This window comes from Sebastes umbrosus, chromosome 17 (genome assembly GCF_015220745.1).
Source record: "Sebastes umbrosus isolate fSebUmb1 chromosome 17, fSebUmb1.pri, whole genome shotgun sequence".
NCBI classification, from domain to species: domain Eukaryota; kingdom Metazoa; phylum Chordata; class Actinopteri; order Perciformes; family Sebastidae; genus Sebastes; species Sebastes umbrosus.
In genome coordinates, this window is record NC_051285.1 from 15,167,464 (window position 1) to 15,190,824 (window position 23,361).

Here is a 23,361-nt window from a genome sequence, read left to right on the forward strand (position 1 = left end):
AACAATAGATAATCATTCTTACAAAATAAAAGTATCTTGGTTGTCACCTCTCAGCAGTAGAGTGGATCATAGCTGGAGTCAGGTCTAAAGCCTGGATAATCTATGTCTGATCATTAGCATCACCCACAGAGACTTGACCTGCTCCATCCATCACACCAACCTGCTCTTCCCTGTCTGACCTCTCCCCCTCTCTCTCTCTCTCTCTCTCCATCCATGCTTTCCTTTAGCCTACTGCTCCACTTACACTACGATCTGATGGCAAATTCCATATTACATTACTTTTACTGTGACATTTCCCAAGCTACCCTGCACCATGCCTGCGAAAATGAAACGATGAAACCAATATTTAGCTGAGGATGCTGAGCGAACCGAGTCAGCATCGAGATCTGGATCCTACAGGCACAAAACGTGCGACACTTCTCCAAGAAACCGATGCTGGAATAAAAAAAAAAAAAATCCACGTAGGGTGTTTTCAGTTGTGCGACTTACCTTCAGGTTTCTCTGGTGTTGATTCATGTAAGCATGCCGGTCAAATGCAGTTGAGTTGCTTTCCTCTCTTTCTCTCTGAGTCCTCGCAGTGCATGGAGAGAGAGAGAGATGCTGCGGACAGGAGGAGGAGGAGGAGGAGGAGTGGTGCTGATGCTGCAGCCGACACCTGGCAGCGCATCCCCTATGCTTCTCTCTCTTTCTGTCAACACATGTGCGCTCTCTGCTGGATCATGTGAGAAGTATGATGGAAAAAAGTATATAAAAAATTCACCCGATTCGACTGTTATCAGGCCATTAAATAGTCAGTCGCTATAAGTACCATAGATGTGGGTTATTAGGGGCCTACTACTATGTTGTAAAAGTGAAAGTGAAACTAAAAAGCAACACGTTCTAACATGTAAAACTGAATGAAAAATTTTAAACACAAACAAAAAACAGGTTTAGGCAACAAAACTACAACTTATTTAGGTTTAGGCAAAAAAAACCAGTTAGGTTTAGGCAATAAGACTACAACTTCTTTAAGTTTACGCAACCAAACTACAACTTCATTAGGTTTAGGCAAAAAAACAAACACTTTGTTAAGTTTAGGGAAAAACATTGTGTTTTGGCTTAAAATAACTATGAACACAAAGACAACTACATATTCTTGGTTTCACACGGGAGGCAACCCGGTCTCCTGGGTGAAAGCCCTGTGTTTTGACTTCTGCTTCTGCTCCTGTCATAATTACTACGGTCGCTAGAGGGCACTGTCGCGGTATTTTATACCTTCTTTTGGTGATCTACCATGTGAATAGATAATAAAATCTACTACTGGGCATAGTAGGCCCCTACTGACCCACATCTGTGGTGCTTATAGCGACTGATAACGCCTATTTAATAACCTGACAACAGTCTAATCGGCTGATAAAATCATAAGTGGATTTCAAAATAAAACCCCACCCAAAGTCTGGATGTTGAAAAGCTTGATTTATTTACAGGAACATACACAGAGTTTAACAAAAAGAAGGACAAGGAGACAAGCAAAAACAATACAGGCATTCTTAACTGATAGGAACGAATGTCTGCTATTTAACCTACATGTCACATGACACTGGTGTTAAAGTTTAGTGTGGGATTTTTTTGTGAAGTTTTTGTTGCTTTCAGACCCTCATTCTCAGTATTCCTGGGTCAGGTCGGTCCTGATACTACCAGTAGATGGTGCCAAAGCAAAGAAATTCCCAATCCCAAAAATATATATAATATTTATATTATATAACAATAAATGACAATTTCTCTTTTTTTCTTTGTTAGGAACAGCCAGGCAGTTGTTTAACATTGTAAGATCTGGAAGCCATCACATGTAAATATAGGCTGCAGGTGCATACCTGAAAATATATACAACACCAGAATGCACTTTGACAAAAAGCCTTTTCTGGAGATTTCTCTCATCTCTCATCTCATGGTCTTCCTCAGCGGATGGGGTATGGGACTTTGACCACTTTCTGGTCCATGTTGTTGGCATTAATACACTGACAGTTGAAGAAGGCTGTGAGATGCGATTGAAAGCTCCATAAAAAAGCTAATGAAGCCAGTGATGAATAACAAAATGAGAAACCGTTTGATGAGACCCAAACATACAGACTGTTTTTATGCTTTTTCAACATTTACACAGTTTTCAAACACACTGGAAGCCAACAACGACCACGGAAAAGGCAAGCAAAAAGAAAAGGGGAAAGTGAGAGAGATGAGATCACTGCAAAACGACATAAACACGAAGCAGCCGGTCATCAACACTGGTGATGGATTTGAAACATCAAAAGCCTTATTATGTGACACGCATTATGTAAAGGGAAGGTCAGCATGGGTTTAAAGCAGCATCAAAGGAGAAAGAAGCTCCTTCTTTTATCTATTTATCCATGTGTATGGACATATAGTACTTCTTTTAGAAGTAAACACTGAGGTTTGGCATGACATGAAGAAAAAACAAGTACTAGATTTTGAAATACAAATGAATCCCTTTGTATATTCAAAACTAACAAAGAGACTGTAAGTTAAAACATGGATCAGTTGAATTGCTGTTATAATATTGTTGTACTGTGCAAAAGTACATTTCTTTGAAACATAAAAAATTATGGGAAATGGGATTTGACATGTGTTTTGACGATCTGTGAAACTGCACGTTTGTAATAAAATTATCAAAAAAAAGAAGATATTGCTGAATTTCAGCATGATTGCTTCGTCAACAAGGTATATTAACGTGTTAAGTACACCAATAACTAAAGCCCTTGGAAAAGTCAGTCATGCACGGTTGACAAAAGTGATGCTTGAATGTGACTTCACATTATTATTACACTATGACCCCAAATAACTTGTTTCTGCCACCGTCATGCCAATATCCCATATTGTAGTGTTACAACTGCACTGTTTTTGTTAATAAGGCATCAATGGTTATAACAAAAGAAGGTGAAGGCAGTGATTTTGCCAACCCTGAGGTTAAAGTGAGTTGCACTGATCATGTAAACACAATATAAGAAACACAATGTCGGACACAAATAGGGCAACATAACAAAAGCCCTTCTCCGATTTACAAATAATTTACTGCAAGAAATATAAACAATATCTTATATACACAATGTTGATTATAGACTATACTTATAGACAGCTACTTTGTCGTAAAGGACTCACGAAACCACAGTGAACGCACTTAAGGGTTAAAACCTAGTGAGAACATGATAGAACTATTGATGCAGAGTCTGCATTTAAATGATGAATATTCATTAAAGGGGAACTCCACTATTATTACACACAACAGTCTGTTTACAGGTCTTGGGGAATACTACTGTGTACAAAGTTGTATAACTCTGATAAATTGCCTCACGTGATGTCACTTGAGTCAACGTCGGTTGGGTCTGAAGAAGTTTGAAAATGAAATAAATCTGAGGGTGAAAAATAGAAGAAAGTTAGATAACCAGACCTCTTTAGCCCATTCCTCATCTTTGCTTTACGCCAGCGGCTCAAGGCTACATAAGCTACTAGCATAACACACCTGAATCTCCAACTGAACTGTCGGAGTTGCACTGTGGGTAATGTAGGCCAGGTTTTGACAAGGGAGAAGAATGCTCCATCAGTGGCGTACTCTTTTTATGTTTGTGAAAAGAGAAAACGTATCTAAAAGCATTATATATTTTAATAACAAACAAAAAAAAATGCTGTAAATAAATGTACAAGTTTGGCGAAACTCTACGTGATCAAAGTCTTCATAATCTTTCACTTAATTGTAAATATTAACTTGAACAGTCTGGAAATGACCGTGGGTAATAAAAAGACATTGAGAAACGTGAGAAAAGGCGTAAAATAAATTGAGAACAAATACATTCTTCCAAATTGAACATTTTTAAGAAAAAACAAAAGTCAGCCTGTATTATGTTTTGAAAGGAGAAGCTAAATTTTACAAGCTACAGATGCAAAAAAAAGACACAGCAGCCAGCACTGTGAAAGTCCACTATCATCTAATTTAGTTACATTAACTGACATTCAGCATCTGTCAGTGTCTTCACCAGGATTCACAAACCAGATTCCATTCATTTACCAAGCAAATATCCCAAATAAGACAGCATATTCTGTCATTATTCAAATCCGATATCAGCTAAACTATTACGAGTCACATGGTTTGAATTTAAAATGCTCCTTTAATCTCTGTATCTCACAGTGAGAAACTGTCCAACAGTTGTCTTGTTACAGTTTCTGCATGATAATTTGCAGCCAGAATGACTGCGTCTTGCTAAGACATACGCCTGCGTTAGAACCGTACTGTATAACCACAATATGATGCCAGGATTTCACTTTTGCAAGTAAAAACCCAGGACCTCAGATGGTATCAATAAAATCCTTCAGAGCTAAAACTGGACTCATGCTACAGCTCCCCGCTGGCCCACTTGTGCTGTTTGCACGGCCATTAGCCCGACCATCCTTTTCTGCTGGTCAACAGGGGTAATTATATCATTGACAAGTGTGTTGCAGTGTATTGTGCAAACTCTCATTGGTCAGGGGGGACCGTTAGAGCAGCATTTCAACATCACTTACATAAGAGTTGGCAGGTTCAAGAGAATGTAGCTAGGGTACCAATCTGTATTAAATAATGACCGTGTTATCTGATTTTTTTTAATTATGGCGATATATACAGTAGTTATGTTTTCACAGAACAAAAAAATGCATTACTGTTGAACTTTTTTGGCACACAGACGAAAGCTGTTACACATGTGCACACGGTCCTACTGCCAGCAATGTAACCCAGACTTCAACTCAACTCCCCTGAAACAGAGATGTTTCCCCAACGTGAGCCCTCCCCCCCTCACACAGTCTAGCGATAACCAGCCGCTGAAGCTCAGGGCCAAGCAAAAGGGGCAACAAGCTCATTACAAAATACTGAACTTCTGCTTTTGAGTATTAATCACCAGTTTTCTACCCAGCAGTCGAGAGGGAAAGTCACAGGGTTTGTGAATTTTAGGTCAAAGTTATTTATCATTACTTTCCCCTAAAAGTGAAAGAGTGCTGCCAGTTAGTACTCTTTACACAGACCGACTGGCGTCAGAGGAGGTCGAAATGTACGCGGTATGTTCTGACGCATCCTACAAATCTCCATCGTCGTCTTCCAGGAGGTCGATGCCGTTGTGCAGGAAGGCCTCCTTTTCCGGTGACTCCTCTGACTCACGCTTGTACGTCATCTCCGTCTCTGGAGTCGAGCGGGCCAGAGCGGCCTCGGCGCTGTTGTGGATGCCGTAGCAGAAGTAGATCACGAAACCTTAACAAAAAGCAGTGATCAGTACAACTTCTGCAACTAGTGAGTCACCCTGGAAAGACAGTTATGATAATGAGAAATGGAGACTAGTACCTACCTAGAGCCATCCAGATAGAAAACCGTATCCAAGTGCCTCTGTCCAGCTGCATCATCAGGTACACATTGACAAACATGCTGATCACTGGAATGAAGGGTAGCAGTGGAACCTGAAGAGTCAAATATCATAGAGAGGAAACATGGTGGATTGAGGTTAGACATAGCGAAGTTGTAGTGTTGAAAAAGCTACTTTTTTTATCCATACTATCCTACACAGATTGAGTTTCTGGAATCAAACCTTGAAGGAAAGTTTAGTCTTGCTTTGAGGCTGTCTCCCAATGATAAAGGTGAGGAAGAGACACACCATGAAGATGACACTGAGGGCTACGATGTTCCACGCAGCCATGCCTCCCTGCACTGCCAGCACACTGAACACCAGGATCAACGTTCCTGCAGAAGTGCAAACGTTTTTATATCACTTCATGTATAATTCTGCACAAGTACCATTTAATCTAAAGGAACAGTGTGTAACGTTTCGGGGATCTATTAGCAGAAATGGAATATAATATTCATAACTATGTTTTCATTAGTGTATAACCAGCTGAAACTAAGAATTATAGTGTTTTTTGTTCGCTTAGAATGAGCCCTTCATATCTACATAAGGAGAGGTCACTATGTTGCTCCGCCATGTTTCTACAGTAGCCCAGAAGAAACAAACCAAACACTGGCTCTAGAGAGAGCCTTTAGTGTTTTTACTTTACCTGAAGGCCACCGTAGTTCTCCAACACGCTTGTGAAACTGTGGTAACATGAGCCGCAGAGTGCAAAACTGTGGTACCGCCAGCCGCCGTCTGACTTCCATTTCTCCTAAGGTTGCATTATCATGGTAAGGATTGTCTCTGGTTTTGCACTCGGTGGCTCACGCGACTGCAGTTTTGGAAAGAGAGGAGTGAGTGGAGGTGTACTCAGTCGGTTGCAATCTGCAACCACACCGCTAGATGTCACCAAATCCTACACACTGTACCTTTAACAATCAGGACTCACTAAAGATATTTTAATGAATCTCTGATTACCTACCCATGAGCGAGGTACAGATGTTGACAGCGAAGCCTGACAGCGTGGACGGCTCGGGGTTATCTGGGAACAGGAGGGTCTTGAAGCTGAACCTCTCCTCCACACCAGGCAGGATGCCCATACTGGGGACGCTGATGCCGTCGCTCATCTCCACCTCATCCTGGATATTGGCCATCTGATACACCACACTGGGGTGCTCGGGCTGGTACCTAATACACATACACACACACGCACACATACACACACACACACACACACACACAAAGCTGTTTTACCATTGCAACTTTCCTCTGTATTCACATGATGAAGAAGAAGAAGAAAAAAAAAACTTTATTTGTCATAGTACATACAGGTACATACATGAAATTTGACCTCTGCATTTAACCCATCATAAGTATTTTTAGGAGCAGTGAGCTGCTGCAAGCGCCCGGGGTTTAGTGTCTCGCTCAAGGACACTTTGACATGCAGTGTGTAGGAGCGGGGGATTGAACCATAGACCTTGTGGTTAAAGGACGACCCGCTCTACCCATGCCCCACATGACTGAAAATAGAAAGATCCCAGTGGTCCCGTGATAAGAAGCACATCTTGGGCACAATGACCCTGTTTTATGAGTGATGTCAATCACACTGAAACGTCAGCTGCAGCCATATTTTTAGCAACAGCAGTTTAAGTCCTAATTTGTCTGGTAGTATTTAACAGAGTATTTCACATATGTGGCAGCTTCGACCTAGACCGACTACAACATAGAAATTACTCTGCTTCTCCGAACCACTGTACCTGGTTAAACTCTATGTCCCCCCCACTGACCTGAGCACCAGGACACAGGCGGCCACTAGCGTGTAGGCCAGCAGCGTCCCTATTGACATCAGGTCCACCAGGTCCTTCAGGTCAAACAGAAACGCCATGATAGCTTCAAAGAACAAGAAAATACAAAGAGAGAGAGAGAGAGTGGAAGATTAGAAGATGTGTTTGATCCTTAAGTGTGTAGGTCTTGTGTGGTAATTTTTGTTTTTGGCAGATGCTATTACCACCCAGGTGTTAGTTGCCAAAAATACTATTTGCACCCGGGACGGAACAGCCAATGTGGAAGAGACAAGCGCCCAGGTGTCCGTAGCCAACAATGCTATTTGCACCCTAGATACTGTATGTGTGTATATGTACTGTATGTATATTTTTCCTAAACTTAACCATGTAGTTTTGTTGCCTAAACCTAACCAAACTGTGACCGAGAATAATAATAATAATAACAAAAAAAAAGAAAATAATAAGTCAACTAAGTGTAAAAACAGGCTTCTCATAGGACTCGAAAGTCAGTCTCCTGGGTCCAAATCCTGACTTTAGCCCTTAAGCCCACCACAACCTACTCCCTGCACATACTGTATCGCTCTTTATATCACTACTACTATTACTACTACTAAATCTTTCTGGCAGAAAACCCTTCGGCTAGCTGATTATTGTTGAATCAAGTATCATATTCAACATGGCCGAGGCTATATAGCCGACTAGCTGCTGTGTGACTATTCTCACTGGGTGCAAATAGACACTCTGTTAATAAAAGTTTAACTTCCTCTAATACAACACAACCCTTTCACATAAAAATGACAGCTGCAAAACATGTAGAGAAAACACATGTTTAAATGGTCACAGGTAGTGGTTTAAACCACTCTTGGTATCTTGAACTGCTATTTGCGCACATAAATAGCATCCAATAACAACTGCGGACAGTGAGGTCAAAGCGGATCATGCATGTTGTTCTCCTTTTTGCTTTCTCTTATCTTCAATTCCACTTTCACATCATCTCATACCTTCCTCCTCACTCTATACCTCCTCTATCCTCAATACAGGCCTCAGTTTTCCTCATTCATCCCTATTGTACATTTTCTAATCATCTTACCAGACATGACCCCGGCAGCCACGGTTGACGTTACGGGGGATTTCCTCTCGCTGACGTGGGCCAAGACGGAGAAGAGCAGGCCATCCCGAGCCATGGCAAAGATGATACGGGGTAGAGGGAACATGGAACCCAACAAACTGGTGGAGGCGAGGGGAGGAAAACATCAGATTGGTAGACAGTTGTAGGTGTTGGGTTGAGGAACAAGGGGAAAGGGAGAATTGAAAGAGGTCAGCAGGGAAGGAATCTGCAGAAGGAGACGAATACGGTTGGCGAGAGAGGAGTTGGGGCGGGAGAACGTGCAACGGGATGCTAGACTGGCTGCACTGTACAGCATGATGTTGGAGCAAGGACATTCTGATGCCAGCTTGCAAAACTTCTCATATGCTGTTACTCTGTTCTCTGTAGTAATCTTCTCCATGAATCACTGCTGATCCTAGTGTTGGCTTTTCCTGCCTCAGCCTCCGGGGCTGAAGCAGGAAGAGAAACGATATCGTCTCCCAACTGCTCCTGCAGGGAGACGCCGGCACCCAGTCAGAGACAATAACGCTACTCGCTGCGGAGCCCCGTCACTTCAGCAGTTATTTCTGCACAAACGTCCACTGTATATGTGAGCGCGCATGCATGTGTAGAGGTGGAGCGAGACTTATAGATTTATACGTGTAAGTAGTTACAAACAGTCCCTTTAAGTTCATTAAAAAAAAAACTGACCCAAGTTAGAAAAATGACAAAGTATAACCTGGACTGCCTCAACCAACTACACCTGGCCATGATAGTTAGTGATGCTCTTTTCATGCTGTAGTGCTGATTTCTGGCAGGTTTCTTCAAAAACAGTTAAAATAGAATATGCAATTCTAGCATTTCCAACCCCGGCGCAGCTCGGCGCAGCTCGGCGCAGCTCAGCCCAGCGGCGTGAAAAGAAGCCTCGGTGAACATGGATGCTGTTTTTTAAAACATGCGTGTTAGTGTCTCACCTGCCCCTATGCCGGAGGTGAGGGTTGCAGTTAGCGGGGTTTTGGTGCGGGAGCTGATCTCAGCCATGAACTTGAAAAGCAGCCCATCGTCGGCCATAGCCCAGATCACGCTGGGCATGGGGAACATAGCACCCAGCAGGCTACCAGGAGGGGGAAGACCAGGATATATAGTATCCACACTTAAACCCACCAGAATGCCATGAAACATACATGAACAGAGACACCAGCTCAAGGAACATCATACAGTACATTTACATAACATAATATACAGTAGTGACATGCAGGGACATGTTTAATACCAAAGCACACATCTGTTCACACCATTAAAATCAACCTTAAATATACTATGCATACATTTTAAATTAAGATGTATAGAACCCATAATTATCTATAATAAAAATCTATTATTTTATTATTTATCTATAAACTGCAGGACCGCTCCAACTCTGAGTTCTTTTAAATCAAAGCTTAAAACTTTCCTGTTTGCTGCTGCTGCCTTTTATTAAACCAGATAATGATCTTATACTGCACTAGAACTTTTACTCTCGTGTGTTATATTCTATTTTCTTCTATCCTAGCTTTTATTTTTAGCTTGTTTTTATTTTCTAATGTTTTGATGTTTTTATAACTGTTTTAATTATGTCTTAATGTTCTTTTGCACTTTGTTGCAATGTTCTTGAATGTTTATGTAAAGCACTTTGAATTGCCCTGTTGCTGCAATGTGCTATACAAATAAAGCTGCCTTGCTTTGCCTATAATAATTAGCAACCAAAGCAAAATAAAAGTATGTATGTACAATAACAACACCATTATAAAACCATTAAAAACTGATTATTGATAAATATGCATCTTGTGGTGGTCTTTGATTACATGAGTTACATAATCACATACATACATACACTAAAAATACAAACACTGCTAAGAATATGTTGTACCATCAGTCAAGGGATCAAATGCCCTCTGAAGTTAAATATACATCCACATAGCGTGTCTGCATGTTTATCTGAGCGAGAGAGAACCAGATGCATTTAAAGCTAATAGCAGAACAGTGCAGGTGTGTGTAGCTGCTTACCTAGTAGACAGAGCACAGAGAGAGCCTACAGCTACGGCGTATTTGGCTCCTCCCCAGCCCACGTAGTTGAAAGCGACAGGCAGAGGGCTGTTGTTGTCCAGCAGGTAGTACGGCATCATGAGGGTGAGGGCGGCAGAGACGCCAAAGTACGCCACAAAGCAGATGAGCAGCGAGGATACGATGCCGATAGGGATGGCTCTCTGAGGGTTCTTCACCTCTTCACCTAGACGGCACACAGACAAGGAACAGACACAGTTAAACGGGGCAAAAAAGTACAACTTATTACTTCACCAGATCACTTAATTTTATCTTGTATTGAATTGTATTTTTTTTTTTCTTTCTATTGATTTTTAAAGATACAAAATGAACAGAAACTACATTAACAAAATAGACACCACATGAACACAAAGACCTTTCAAGCATGAAAATGATAATAAAGATAAATAAATGAATTAAAGAATAATACAAAGAAAAATAAATAAATACAAAATTGGATCAATATACATATACATAGCATAGACCATTGGGAATTAATGATTACACTAGTATGTTTCTAATGCTTATTTACACAAAATCAGGTCTAAAACTTTAGACGTACACTTTCCATTTTGTCCAGTTCTCAATAAATGTATTCTTCTGGCTTCTCAAGTTAAAAGTCATTCTGTGAATTTCTTTTTAAAAAGGAAAAAAGTCCTGCCTATTGGAATTTCAAGACACAAATCTGCATGATACTGCTCAATAACATGGGCCATTGCTACAAATATGTGGAAGACGATACAGAAAGTGTATCGTCACAAACACAAACATTGTAGGACTATTTACTACATTTCATTTTGGATCACTTTTATGGTCTTAAATAGTCATTTGTGCTTATTACATCAGCTCAACACCCTCCTATTTACCTCCTATAATGCAAAGCTTGAGCACATTGTAAACACCATTCACTCTTTAATTGGCAGAATTCCAGTAAATGTGGAAAACTGGGTAAACAGATGTATTGAGGAAACATTTTGAAAACAAACTGAACAAGGAGCTTATTTTCCCCACGCACCCACAAGACTGAAACACCCAACCATTTAGCTGCAGGCGATTATGCAACAGAGCTCCTCGGGGCGAACACTCGCGTCTTGTTCTGCAGTGAAACAACATCGCGATGATGGGAGTGTGTGCGTATAACACTGTCTGGATCCTCTCCTACACCGCTGGACATGACAGCTACCCTCCGGCTCGAGTTATTAGAAGGTCGGGGGGTCATATGCATAACAGTGGTACCAGTTGTGTGGATGTATCGGTGCCCATGGCTACATATGTGTGGAGGGGGAAGGGATGATGGCTCCATGCCAACTTAACCCTAGAATACACACACATGATATAATGCTTCGGGGCTGGCTGAGAGTGTGTGGGACAGACATGCCCCTGCACGCCAAACTCAAGCAATCACTCAGGGTCGACCTCACGCTAGCCAATTAGAATTCAGGAACAAGAGGGGTGGGAAATACCGGGGGGGCCAGAGAGCAGGCAAACTGGAAGAAACTCCCTTTTTTTTTTTTTTTACAAATCCACAGGCCTTGAACCGGTTAAACAGAACGACATGCATGAAGACGCACACACATTCACAGGTGTAAATCTGCACAGCGTTAAATAACACAAGGAACATCTTCTCCCCAAACCTCATATCAACCTACGTCACAGTGCGCTGCATTCCACCAGGAGCAAAATTGGGGCCAAACAGACTCAACTGTATCTTTTCCCTCTGCCTTGCCCCTCTTACGTAACACTCCTGGATGTTTAGACAAGCTTAAGATTGAAATGGCCCCAACTCTATATTCGGTTACAACAACCCCTCCTCAAAACACACCCATGAGGCAGTAGAAAGAGACACGAGGAGTGGAACAAGAGGAGAAAGGGAGTGTTTTCTGGCACTGACCTGTGGTGGCGATGCAGTCAAATCCGACGAAGGCGTAGAAGCAGGTAGCAGCTCCCGACAGGACGCCTGTGAAACCAAACGGCATGAAGCCGCCCTTTCCTAAACTCTCTCTGGTTGGAAGGATGTCTGTAAGACTGAACAGGGGAGAAAAGAGGGATTCAAATCAGCAAAAAATTTGATGACCCAAATTTCAAAGTATTGAGGTCTGTGGATTATCTAGAGTAACTGGGACCCACTACGCTAAAAAATGTAGTATCAAATACAACATAGGATCCTTCACAGAACATTTTTGATATGTGAAAGAAGTGAGTGTGTGTGTGTGTGTGTGTCCATGTTCTTACTTGAGGCTGGAGTTATTGCTATTATTGGCATGTAGGATCTCTTCAGGGTCCAGCTGCCAGTTCTTCAATGTACCTTTGACCAAGCCGGAGACCACCATGAACAACAAGACTAGGATGTTGATGCACGTGAAAACCTTGTTCACCATCGCCGACTCTTTGACCCCAAATGTCAGCAGACCTTAGAAAGACATGGATAAGAAAAAAGAAAACTTGTTTGGAGGAGGAGACTGGACTGGAGAAGCAATAAATTACATTTTTGTGCTCAAATTTGTGAGAGGAGAAGTTTTCCTACAAAGAAGTTTTCCTACCTGTGAGTGTGATTATGATGAGGACAGCAAACATGTCAGGGTACTGCGCCAATATACCCGGTGCATTCATGGACATGTACTCTCTGCAGAACTGCTCTATGCGTTTGCCTACCAACTCGTCGAAGGTGGCGCTCCATGCTCGGGCCACGCTGGAGGTACCTGAGGCGGAGAAAGACCAGTTCAGTGGATTTTGTGGGTGTCTGTGCTTTTGGTTGTCTTGTTGTAGGGGTGTAAGAAAAAATCAAATATATAGAGTATCGCGATGTTATGTTTTGTGATACTGTATAGATTTTTAATTTAGATTAACTCAGTCAATACTAAATTTTCACTCCATATTCTTTATAAAATGACAGCGTTCCCTAAAATTTGATTTTAATGAATCACAATAAATCGCCTTGCTTGCAGTATCGCAATATATCACAATATATTGAATCGTAACCTCTGTATCATGATAGGTATCATAACACCAGATTCTGCATGTGAACACAAACAACAAAAAGGAAGCAACGTAGTAGTGGATGCAGAGTTGTTTACCAATGATATAGGAGAGGATGAGGTTCCATCCGGTGATGAAGGCCCATAGTTCCCCTACAGTCACATAGGAGTAAAGATAAGCTGAGCCGGTTTTGGGAACACGGGCTCCAAACTCAGCATAGCACAGACCGGCCAACACCGAGGCTGAGGCTGCTATAAGGAAAGACAGCACAATAGCAGGACCTGCAGGGGGGGGACAAAGAATATCATATGATTACTTTAAAGGTCCCATATTGTAAAAAGTAAGATGTTCATGTCTTTTATATCATAAAGCAGGTTTAAGTGCTTTATAAATACTGTGAAAGTATCGAAGCGCTCAATATACAGAGAAATACACAAAGCACGTATTCAGAAATTGAGCGTTTCAAACAAGCCGTTAAGATTTCTGTCCATTTGTGATGTCACAAATATATAATATATAGATCATTACACGGTTTTAAACGTAAGCATTCTAAATGTGTCCCAGTTTATGACATCAGCTAACGGAAAGTAAACATGGACCCAAACTGTTGCCAGGCAACGCAATTCTGTTGCAATTCCGTTGAAATGCACAAAAACGGAGCATTTCAGAAAGAGGGTGAATACAGGTATATCCAAGCAGACAGAATGAGGAAAATAACGTGTTTTTTTAACATTACAGCATGTAAATATGTTCTAGTAGAAACACAAAATACAAGTATGAACCTGAAAATGAGCCCGATATGGGACCTTTAAGATTTGTCTCACAAGACATCTTTTAATCATTTGCAGTAAATGTACCTGAATTCTCTCGCGCAACAGCGCCGGCTAGCACGTAGACGCCAGCGCCCAGCGTGCTGCCCACACCCAGGGCCACCAGGTCGAAAGTGTTGAGGCATCGACACAGATGGGAGTCCTCCGTGTTACAGTCCACCACCTTCACCCTCAGCAACTGTTTCCCGAAACGCAGGAGCTTCTGCAGCGCCATGGGTCACCGTCTGACCTCAGGGAGGGGAGGGGGGGAGATGGTCGACCGGGGTTCAGAGGTCACAGAGGGGAGGAGGAGAGGTCACACAAACCCTAATGGGAGAGAGAAGAGGAGGGACAGTGGTTTAAAGTTCCTTGAGACACTTGAGGTTGACTCGAGTGCTTTAAAACAAACGCAGAACTTTCTCAGTCTGTCAATAAACACCGGTCGCACAGCGGTCAAGTGTGTGTTAAGGGGGATGACAAACTTCCCAAACTTGTTGTAAGTAGAACATGTTTCCTGGGATGTTACATAACGCAACCCAAATCCACAATGTGTGGCTGCTACTAGCCAAAAAAAGCAGAAGCCTATAGGGATTATCCATCTTATTGCTGGATACGTTGCTGACATGTGTTACATAACTCACAGGAGAGGAGGCAAAGCCCTCGAACAGACTGTTCAACACAAAGAGAATCACAACTCATGTCAGAAAACACTTTCTCTAAACGTGCCGTGGAGGCTCATCACATTGCAAAACTACTAAACTGTTACTGTTTTACCTCTGCTTTGGGTCATACAGTACAAACAAGGACAATCCACTATTGAGCAGCCAACGCACTACCCTCTGGAGGCAAAACGCAGATGTAACTTCTTTCCTAAGTGCTAAGTGCTGAGAAGATACTCTGGGTCAGGAGTCGGTCCAACATGTCATGCACATTCCCCGGTGCTGAGCTCACAAACTAAAAGGTAATACTTGATATGTGGAAGGAGAAAAAAAAAAAACGGACGGTAGACGGAGGAATGGAAAGGGGGAAAAAAAGAGGGGAGGAGGTATAAACAATGTCCAGCAGCTATGTATGTCTGGCAGACGTCCAGTGCTATGTCCCACAGACGGGAGTCATGCAGCAGCATAACACCGTGACCCATTTTGAAATAATGGCACCGCTCCACATGAGGACACAAACCCAGAAAGGTCATGTGGACAGTGCAACAGTCGTGTCACACCTCATGGAAACTTCCACATAAGGGTAAGCTAAGGTGACGACCTTGTGGCCTTTTTTTTTTCTTTCCACAAAACAACCTGGCCTATTAGATCACATATGAAAAAAAGAGTTTTGTAATAATGTCCAATGGATATACTCGTATACAAACAAAGCTTAACATATGCAGCAGGGAGAAGTTCACTGTTGGTTTTCCTAGAATGCCGTCAATTACAACACAACACCTACACAAATATTGTTTTCCTCCAATAATGCACGCTTATATGCACAGCTGTCTCAACACTGAACCCAAAATATTGCCATTGTCCACCTCCACCATAATCAAGCTGAAATTATTACACAAGTCAGAAGACATTAAATTCAGCCTCTCCCACCTGCAGCTGCTGTTTGGTGTTGCAGAGGTTACTATTGTCTGACCAGCGTCATTGACACGCTGTCATTGAGAATAAATGATGCATGTCAGCAGTGACGCTCGCTGGATGTTCTTTAGAAATGTAGAGAATTACACAGGTGCAGACTCTCTTATTGTATTCCATCTTGATACTGCCCACCATTACCTACAACATGACAATGTGCCTGTTAATTACCTCATATTGATTGATTGATTAATCAACAAAAAAGTTAATACATTTGCTTTGTTTTAAGGAAAAATGGCTAAATTTGCAGCTTGTCAAGTGAGAATATTTTCTGTTTTTCTTTTCTTATGATTTTGGACTGTTGGTCGGACAAAACAACACATTTGAAGATGTCACATTGCGCTTTGGGAAACTGTGATGGGCACATTTATAGAGCAAAAAAATGCATTGAGAAAATAATCAACATATTAATTGATCATCGTTAGTTGCAGCCCTATTCTCATACACATCGCATATATGAATATACATTTTTTTGTTGTGTTTTGTTACATACAGTATATGGTTTATTGTACTGACATGAGAGATTTTACAGTCCGGTACCTGCAAGGAATTGTTGGATGAACAGTATGAGATGCCTCAATTTCTCCTGAATGAAGAGTTAGGGCTGAAATTGCAATTTTAATATAATTTGTGATATTAGAGGGATGATAATGTTTGCATTATTATTCATTATTCATTCATTATTCTCATTTTCATTGAAAAATATATTAAAACAATTATGGAGTGATTTTTGCGGGTATCTGTACCAAACAAAGAAGTTCTGTAGAATATGATGTGTATGCCGGGACATCTCTGCAGCAACACAATATTTAATTTAAAATGGTATGTTGACAAATATTTCACCTTTAACAAATATTGCACCTCCTGCGATTTGAAGATTGCAGTAGGCCATACTGCAATTTCGATAAAATTACGATTAATTGTGCAGCCCTAGTTTGCATTGCATTTACTCACTATACAAATAGTACTTCTCACATATTCAGTAAATGTAATTGCATGCATAAGAAGTGCAAACACAGCAAATTAAGAGTAAATCTGGATAAAAGTCTGTTTCTTTCAAAATAACGAATGAAAACAGCTGTTGCACAAATAACAAACCGTGAAATTGCTGCACCAAACCAGCAGCCGTAAGACCGCTGAGCCCGTGCTTACAGTATATTATTATTCCACCAGGATAAAGCAGTAGCTGATGATTACGGCGGCCCGTGTGCCACATTACTGTAAAACCCGGAAGGTCATTAACAAAAGCTTAGAATGATTATTCAAATATTCAGGGGGTAATCATAAAGCACTCCCAGGAACGAACACACATGCATGCACACAAAGGCAGAAGAAAATAGCCTATATGAACCACATGACCCGTCGCTGACCTGGGTACACAGTTCAGCACAATCAGACCAAATGATGAAAGAAATTACAACCTTATAAGTTTGAAATAATGAAATACACATACAACATCAATGCTGCAGATCAATGTCAAAACACCAATAATAATCGAATCCAGAATGGCAGAATGAGGAAACACATGAGGTACTTACTTGAAACCACCTACAGATACGCTTCACCTGTTGATCTGAGCGGAAAGTTTGAAAGCACGGTGGTGTCAGATAGAGGGATTAAACGACGCATTTGTTTCACTATTCTTAAAGCTGCTGGTGAAGACTGCAGCGTGTCCGACAGCAGACGTTCTGAAATAGAATCTGGAGGAATCACATGGCGTGGCTATTCCAAGCTGCACACACACGCGCATGCATGCATGTACACATAAGCACTGTCAAAATGTAGCAGTAGCTGGCTGACCGTGAAAACCTTTAATAAATGTCATTTTACAGTAGTAACTCTGGATGCCTGTAAGCTCTTATATAATTGCAGAGTTGTTGCAGCTGCATGGATGTAAACAGTCACAGTAACACAGTTTATCTACAAAAAGCGTGTCAGTCACGCATCATTCATACACGCATGCTTTGTTTGAATTCAATGTCATAAAATGATTATTTGTAATACCACAGGAATAAATAGCGAAGGTTCAAAAGTTCAGGGATTAAAGTTACAATAGCCTTGCAAAATTCAGGCTTTAGAAAGCTTTTTATCTCAGTGTACACACACGTATACCTGACCCATTGTCAGTTTAAAAGTGTTTTGGCAGAGTTAGTAAAGTAGATGTGCAGAAAGCAGAGGCACTGCCCATGGAGGGAGTGGATGAACAGGACAGGGGGTGTGATCCTTTAGACCAATGAAAGTAAACCATAAATATGACACTGCTTGACATTTAGGCAGGCTAGGACTCCTTTTCAATGCTACCCACAAAATAACTGGATTTATACAGCAGTAATTTGATCTCCTAAAAAAGCAGAATAAATAGCAGGAATATAGTCCACCTGTAAGTCACTCTGCACTCTGTGGAAGATCCGTCTATCTCATTAAATTGCATTATGTTGGAGGAATTAAAAAAGTATGTTTTTCTATGTTTTGTCCACTGTGTTGGTCTGTTTCAGGGTCATCCAGTTCAGCTATAAGCAACTGCTCACTCTCTCACTATAGGCAGCCAGCTAACTGAGTGGAATTGGTGGGTTCACTGAGGAGAAAGAACGGTATGCAACAGCAACAGAATGTTGACATGTCACATATGTTCCCATCCAATGCACCATGACGCAACACTCCCGGCGTTGTCTTCATTGCCCAACCAACTTGCACAGATTTGATCATTTGGTCTGCAGTGGCTTGCGCATGTAAACAAAGTGATGCTGTTTGTTTGACCGACCGACCGACCGACCGACCGACCGACCACGTGCCCCGCTCGCTGGGTAACCTTGAACTTGGTGTGTGTTTGGATTACAACTACGTGTGTCAGTCGGTCAGGAGCAGGCAAAGTCACAGGCAGCCAAGTTTGGACAGTAAAAAAAATGACTCATAGTCACACTTCTAGTGCAACTAATAACTTGTGTATGACAAAGTGCCGTCCATGTGTTTGAGCACACAACAATCCTACTATCATCCTCTTCCCAGGCGCAGACCAGAGAAATAATCACATATTTTAGAAAACAAAAGATTGACCCTTTACTTCCATTCAGTTCTACTACAGAGATAGTTTAACAATGATGGTAAAACACCAAAGGCTCTTTACTTTTTATGCAAACAACGTAGGGACCTACAAGTGCATAAAAGAAAGTAAAATTTGGACTCCCTGGAGTCTCTTTGCTGGTTATTTGCTGATAATATTGGCAGTCTAACAGTCAGCAATAGCTGAAGATCTGAGAAATACGAGATATTCAGAAGAAAATGCATCATTCGGAATATTTTAGTTATCCAGTTTTTAAGTTTTTAGCCTATTATAAATTCACATATTATTTAAAAGTTTAAACAAAAGATTTAAAAACACTTTTTCCTTCCAAATCTGACTCCCCTGAGAGAATATTTACATTTTTGTTGCAGTAAAATAGCACTATGAACAGAAATATAATTGTGTATTTCATATCATATTTGTATACATTTGCATTCAGATATTGTCTATATGTCATAAGAATACAGTGCAATTAAAAAGCTGCTACGGGGTATCACTGCCCGTTGAATACAAAGTTCACTCTTAGAATCTCAATCTGTTTCTATTCCAGCAGCAAATCACTTCCGTACGCATGAGCACACATTGTTTCTGTGTATTACTACTACCCAACATCATAATAACCACCTGATCCATGTTTTGTACACATGGCAATCTATTTACTGCAGCTGCAGTTGCTTATATTTTGCACACCGCTTTGGCAAGTAAACGTCAAAAAACATCAACTTGTTTCACCTTAACTGTGAGTGTCAACAAAAAGTCACACACAGAGAAAATACAAGTAATGCTGGTATATACAGGAAGCCAAACATGTAACCTGGGGGGGGGGGGGCAAAGAGGAAACGTGAAGCCCTAGCATCTCCAGAATCTCAGTGAACCTGGAAAGCTTCCACACCCACTCTCCAGTGCATTTATACATACAGGCTACATACAGCCCTGCAGTCAGCAAAACTTGCTCGCTAGTGACCTGCTTTTAGACCAGCTAAAGTTAGAACCCGCTGGAGCAAGTCGTGCCATCAAAGATCTAAAAGGTCAACTCTTGTTACTGAGTCATTCTTAAAATATATTTAGTTTAATTATTTGTCTCTTTTTTGTCACACTTTCTTCGGATTCTGCTTTTACCTAACAATGTTAATGGGTTGTTACTTACACATGTGTTTCAGCTGCTTTTTTTAAATGCCAAACTCTGGTGAGGATCCATGAGGCTGAGGCAGGTTGAGTCATACCTCCATCAAACTGGAGCGCTGTATAGGCTTTATAACACTAACATTATTTACACTGTTCTTGTATGATTTACTGAACTACACTAGATTTGACCTTTACACTTTTATTATCCCTGAGGAGGACAGTAACAAAGTGTATTGACTCAGGTTACAGTGCATCAATAATTTCATCTTCAATGGATGATTTTCTTAAAAATTTTAAGTCACAGCGTAATTACTTTTCCTCTATGACACTTTTACTTTCCACCACTGACCTGCAACCTGCGGCTCTGGAGCCACATGTGGCTCTTTAGCCCCTCTCCAGTGGCTCCCTGTGGATTTTTAAAAATGGAAATGAATGACTGTTTTTTTGTTTACATTTTCATTTGTATTTATCATTGTTGTAGGTCTATGGTACTTTACGTATTAGGGCCACATTGAGGGAAAAAAATTAATCTGAGACTTCGAGAATAAAGTCATAATATTACGAGAATAAAGTCAAAGGTTTACGAGAAAAAAAGTTGTAATATTATGAGAATAAAGTCATAATATTATAAAGAAGTAATTTTACGTGTTATTTTCTTTTTTTTCTCGTAAAGTTATGACTTTATTCTCGTAATATTACAACTTTTTTCTCATAAAGTTATGACTTTATCCTCGTAATATTACGACTTTTTTTTCTCGTTATGACTTAATTCTCGTAATATTACTTTTTTTCTCGTTAAATTATGACTTTTTTCTCTTAATATTACCACTTTTTTTCTCGTTAAGTTATGACTTTATTCTCTTAATATGACTTTTTCTCTCGTTAAGTTATGACTTTATTCTGGAAATCTCAGATGTTTTTTCCCTCAATGTGGCCCTAATACTCCGTAGTAAATTTGCACTTTGGCCCTCACTGCATTAGACTTATATACTATATACTTATACTATAAACTGTGTTACCTTCATCACAATGCTCAAATGTTTTGTGGCTCCAGACAAATTTCTTCTTCTTTTTTTTTGCCTAAAATGGCTCTTTTGATAGTAAAGGTTGCTGACCCCTGGTCTACTGTGACTTTGTGTGGCCACTTGCTGCTTTCACTCCACTTACTATACATTCACCACCATCTTGTCATCAAGTTGACCATCAAACCTGTCATACCTGGTCTCAGACCAGTTTTGAGTCCAGTTGCATCCATACTCCCAAATCCCACAGCCTTCCTACCACCTTCCCTCACATGCATCACCAGCCCTTTTTAAGACTGATGGCTACCCTGCAGCTCCTGACATAGTCAAAGCCTTAACACACACCCCAGGGATCACTTCTCTCTCACATTACATGACCATTGGTTACACACATTTCACTCTTTATTAGCCCCTAAACGTAGAATCATCCCTCTCCAGTGTTTAGCCACGAGGATGCAAGATGCATTAAAAGGAAATTATGCAACTCAAGTTGTAGTATTTCTTCCCATTCACATGGAGCATGCTGCAGGAAACAGTAGCACTTTCTGGAGCAGTTAAAATGGGGTCTGACTGGAAGCGAGCATGTGGTTTTACAGCATGGGTGCGCTCAACTTTACGCACGGAAATGAGTTCTCCTACTGAGTGTCCATCACCTGAATATCATCCAGCTTGGAGCACAGTTACTAGAAAGTTAGTAATGACACACTGCTTTACTATTTGCATGCAGCTACGGAGCATAACAGAGGAGTTCTTTACCTTGCAGACACCGCGGGAGCGCATGGAGCACCGATCCAAGATAGGGATTTCCTGCAGGACTAAAAAATTGGAAATTGTAGAGAGCAAAAGTGCGTGTAAACACGGTGGTCGGCAAAGTTTTATGTGTCTCTTTTACAGGTGGGAAGGGGGGAATTTAAGGTTTCGGGTTGCTCTGTTCAGATGGAGGAGGGGATACAGAGGACAACAGCCACGCCTGCTCTTTACCATTAGAGTTAAGCAGTAGCCATTAGACTGCATTAGTGACACTGACACAAGTGGCTGAAATTAACAAATAATTATCATGAGAGAGGCAAACACAAATTTAAAGTCACATCTGCTCTATTGGAGCTCATTTTCTAGTCTATAAGAAACTGTAGGGGAGAGTGGGGTAAGATGAGCCAATTTTTACTTATGCTGTCCTCGAGGTTAGGAAAAATGAGACAGAAGCAGAATGAAAACTTGAACCTTAAATTCAGGATCTCTCCTATCAAATGAAATGATCAGCATGCATCCATCACAAAGCTGTCTGGAAAAAATGACCTTCCCAAAAAAAGTGCTCCTGTGGCTCAACTTGCCCCAGGTAAGGGGTAAGTTGATCCGAGTCAGTGGGTAAGTTGAGCCATCGTGGGGTAAACTGAACATCTGAGTTTTTAAGTTTAAACCTCAGCATAAGTGTGTTAACAAACAGTTTCACAGTTATGAACTTGTGAGAACAAACCACCTGTGAGTTTCAAGACCATTGAACAATCAAAATATCATTCAATATTCGACAATATTCCAGTCATCAAGGTTGCAGTGAAATATGAACTGTTGCTCCCTCCTTGCAGTTCCTCCAGCCTTTTGAGGTTGAGGTAGCTCCTTCAGCACATCACTCAGTGGAAAAGATGCCTCATCCTTTTCCTTGAATACAAAGGTGGGCTTCTCACGTCAAGTGTTCCCCCGGATTCTTCTGAGAAATCTTGCACTCACTTCGTTGCCCTCCAGGCTCTCAACCAAGCCAATGTAATGGTAGCTTCTGCCTTTGGATACAAAGTTTACTATGACAAAGTCACCAACTGACAGATCTGAGATGTCTGATTCACTTCTCTCATCATTAGAACTCTCATGCTCAGAAGTGTCATCAAATGGGATGGCATCACACTCTCCTCAGAACTGCTGTACGCTGTGATTTTCGTCTTGGTCTTTGGTTTGACCTAGGCCTACCTGCTAAACCCTGCTCTTTCCAGTTGTTGGGGACTGGAAGGTTGTTCTTTCTGCCAATTCCAATGCCAGTTCACAGCATTTCTTTGGAGTAAGGCCGTGGAACTGTTCAGCCAGCTTCTTGATATGGTCTGCAAGCTCCTTCTCTACCTCCTCTGTGAGGACCCTCTTTGCCTCTGCTGTTCCACTATAACCAACTGTTTTAACTTCCTTTATCTCCCTCTTCTATAAAGGTTAACACATAAAAAAATCAAACCAAGTTGTGTAACACTCAACAGTAATACCATTTTATACATCAGAGAATTAATTTGGTTAATTTATGGTGGGGTAAGTTGAGCCAGTGGCTCGGAATAATAGTAGAATATTAGTGAGCCAGTGGCTCAACTTGCCCCATAGCCTTTGGCTCACTTTGCCCCATAGCTACCATTTTGG

The 23,361-nt window shown here is 41.1% G+C and overlaps 2 protein-coding genes across 6 annotated transcripts in view; both read right to left on the minus strand.

Moving 5' to 3' along the window:
• The window catches only part of mtus2a (microtubule associated tumor suppressor candidate 2a), a 51,259-nt gene extending 50,622 nt beyond the window's left edge, over positions 1–637 (minus strand). Inside the window, exon 1 of one of the 2 annotated variants that reach the window (XM_037747750.1) lies at positions 490–637. The gene's annotated coding sequence lies outside the window, so the exon portion shown is untranslated. The remainder of the gene's footprint in view (positions 1–489) is intronic. The other variant, XM_037747752.1, reaches the window with a different exon arrangement.
• A 799-nt stretch (positions 638–1,436) lies between these two features.
• Positions 1,437–21,886, minus strand: slc7a1a (solute carrier family 7 member 1a). Of its 4 annotated transcripts, none has more exons than XM_037747770.1 (13): positions 17,304–17,467; positions 14,183–14,461; positions 13,424–13,606; positions 12,890–13,048; positions 12,582–12,759; positions 12,241–12,374; positions 10,314–10,536; positions 9,242–9,381; positions 7,184–7,286; positions 6,379–6,584; positions 5,601–5,752; positions 5,364–5,472; positions 1,437–5,269 (listed from the first exon to the last, which is right to left on the minus strand). In XM_037747770.1, the coding sequence occupies exons 2-13, from the start codon at positions 14,367–14,369 to the stop codon at positions 5,097–5,099; spliced, it is 1,947 nt and encodes a 648-aa protein (XP_037603698.1). In that variant the 5' UTR covers positions 14,370–14,461; positions 17,304–17,467; the 3' UTR covers positions 1,437–5,096. The 4 variants fall into 4 exon arrangements, with proteins under 4 accessions (XP_037603698.1, XP_037603697.1, XP_037603695.1 ...); XM_037747767.1 differs by lacking the exons at positions 9,242–9,381; positions 17,304–17,467 and adding exons at positions 8,271–8,407; positions 21,730–21,886 and having other exon boundaries at positions 5,097–5,269; XM_037747768.1 differs by lacking the exon at positions 9,242–9,381 and adding an exon at positions 8,271–8,407 and having other exon boundaries at positions 5,097–5,269; positions 17,304–17,463.
• Positions 21,887–23,361: the final 1,475 nt, after the last annotated feature.

What these genes read in the sequence shown, in the direction of transcription:
- slc7a1a (XM_037747770.1), bottom strand. Translation starts at nt 14,369, where the DNA reads ATGGCGCTGCAGAAGCTCCTGCGTTTCGGGAAACAGTTGCTGAGGGTG. An exon ending in CATCATAATCACACTCACAG is followed by an intron (nt 12,760 to 12,889) that starts GTAGGAAAACTT and finishes TGTCTTTCTAAG; the next exon opens with GTCTGCTGACATTTGGGGTC. An exon ending in AGACTAAACTTTCCTTCAAG is followed by an intron (nt 5,473 to 5,600) that starts GTTTGATTCCAG and finishes TTGACTCTTCAG; the next exon opens with GTTCCACTGCTACCCTTCAT.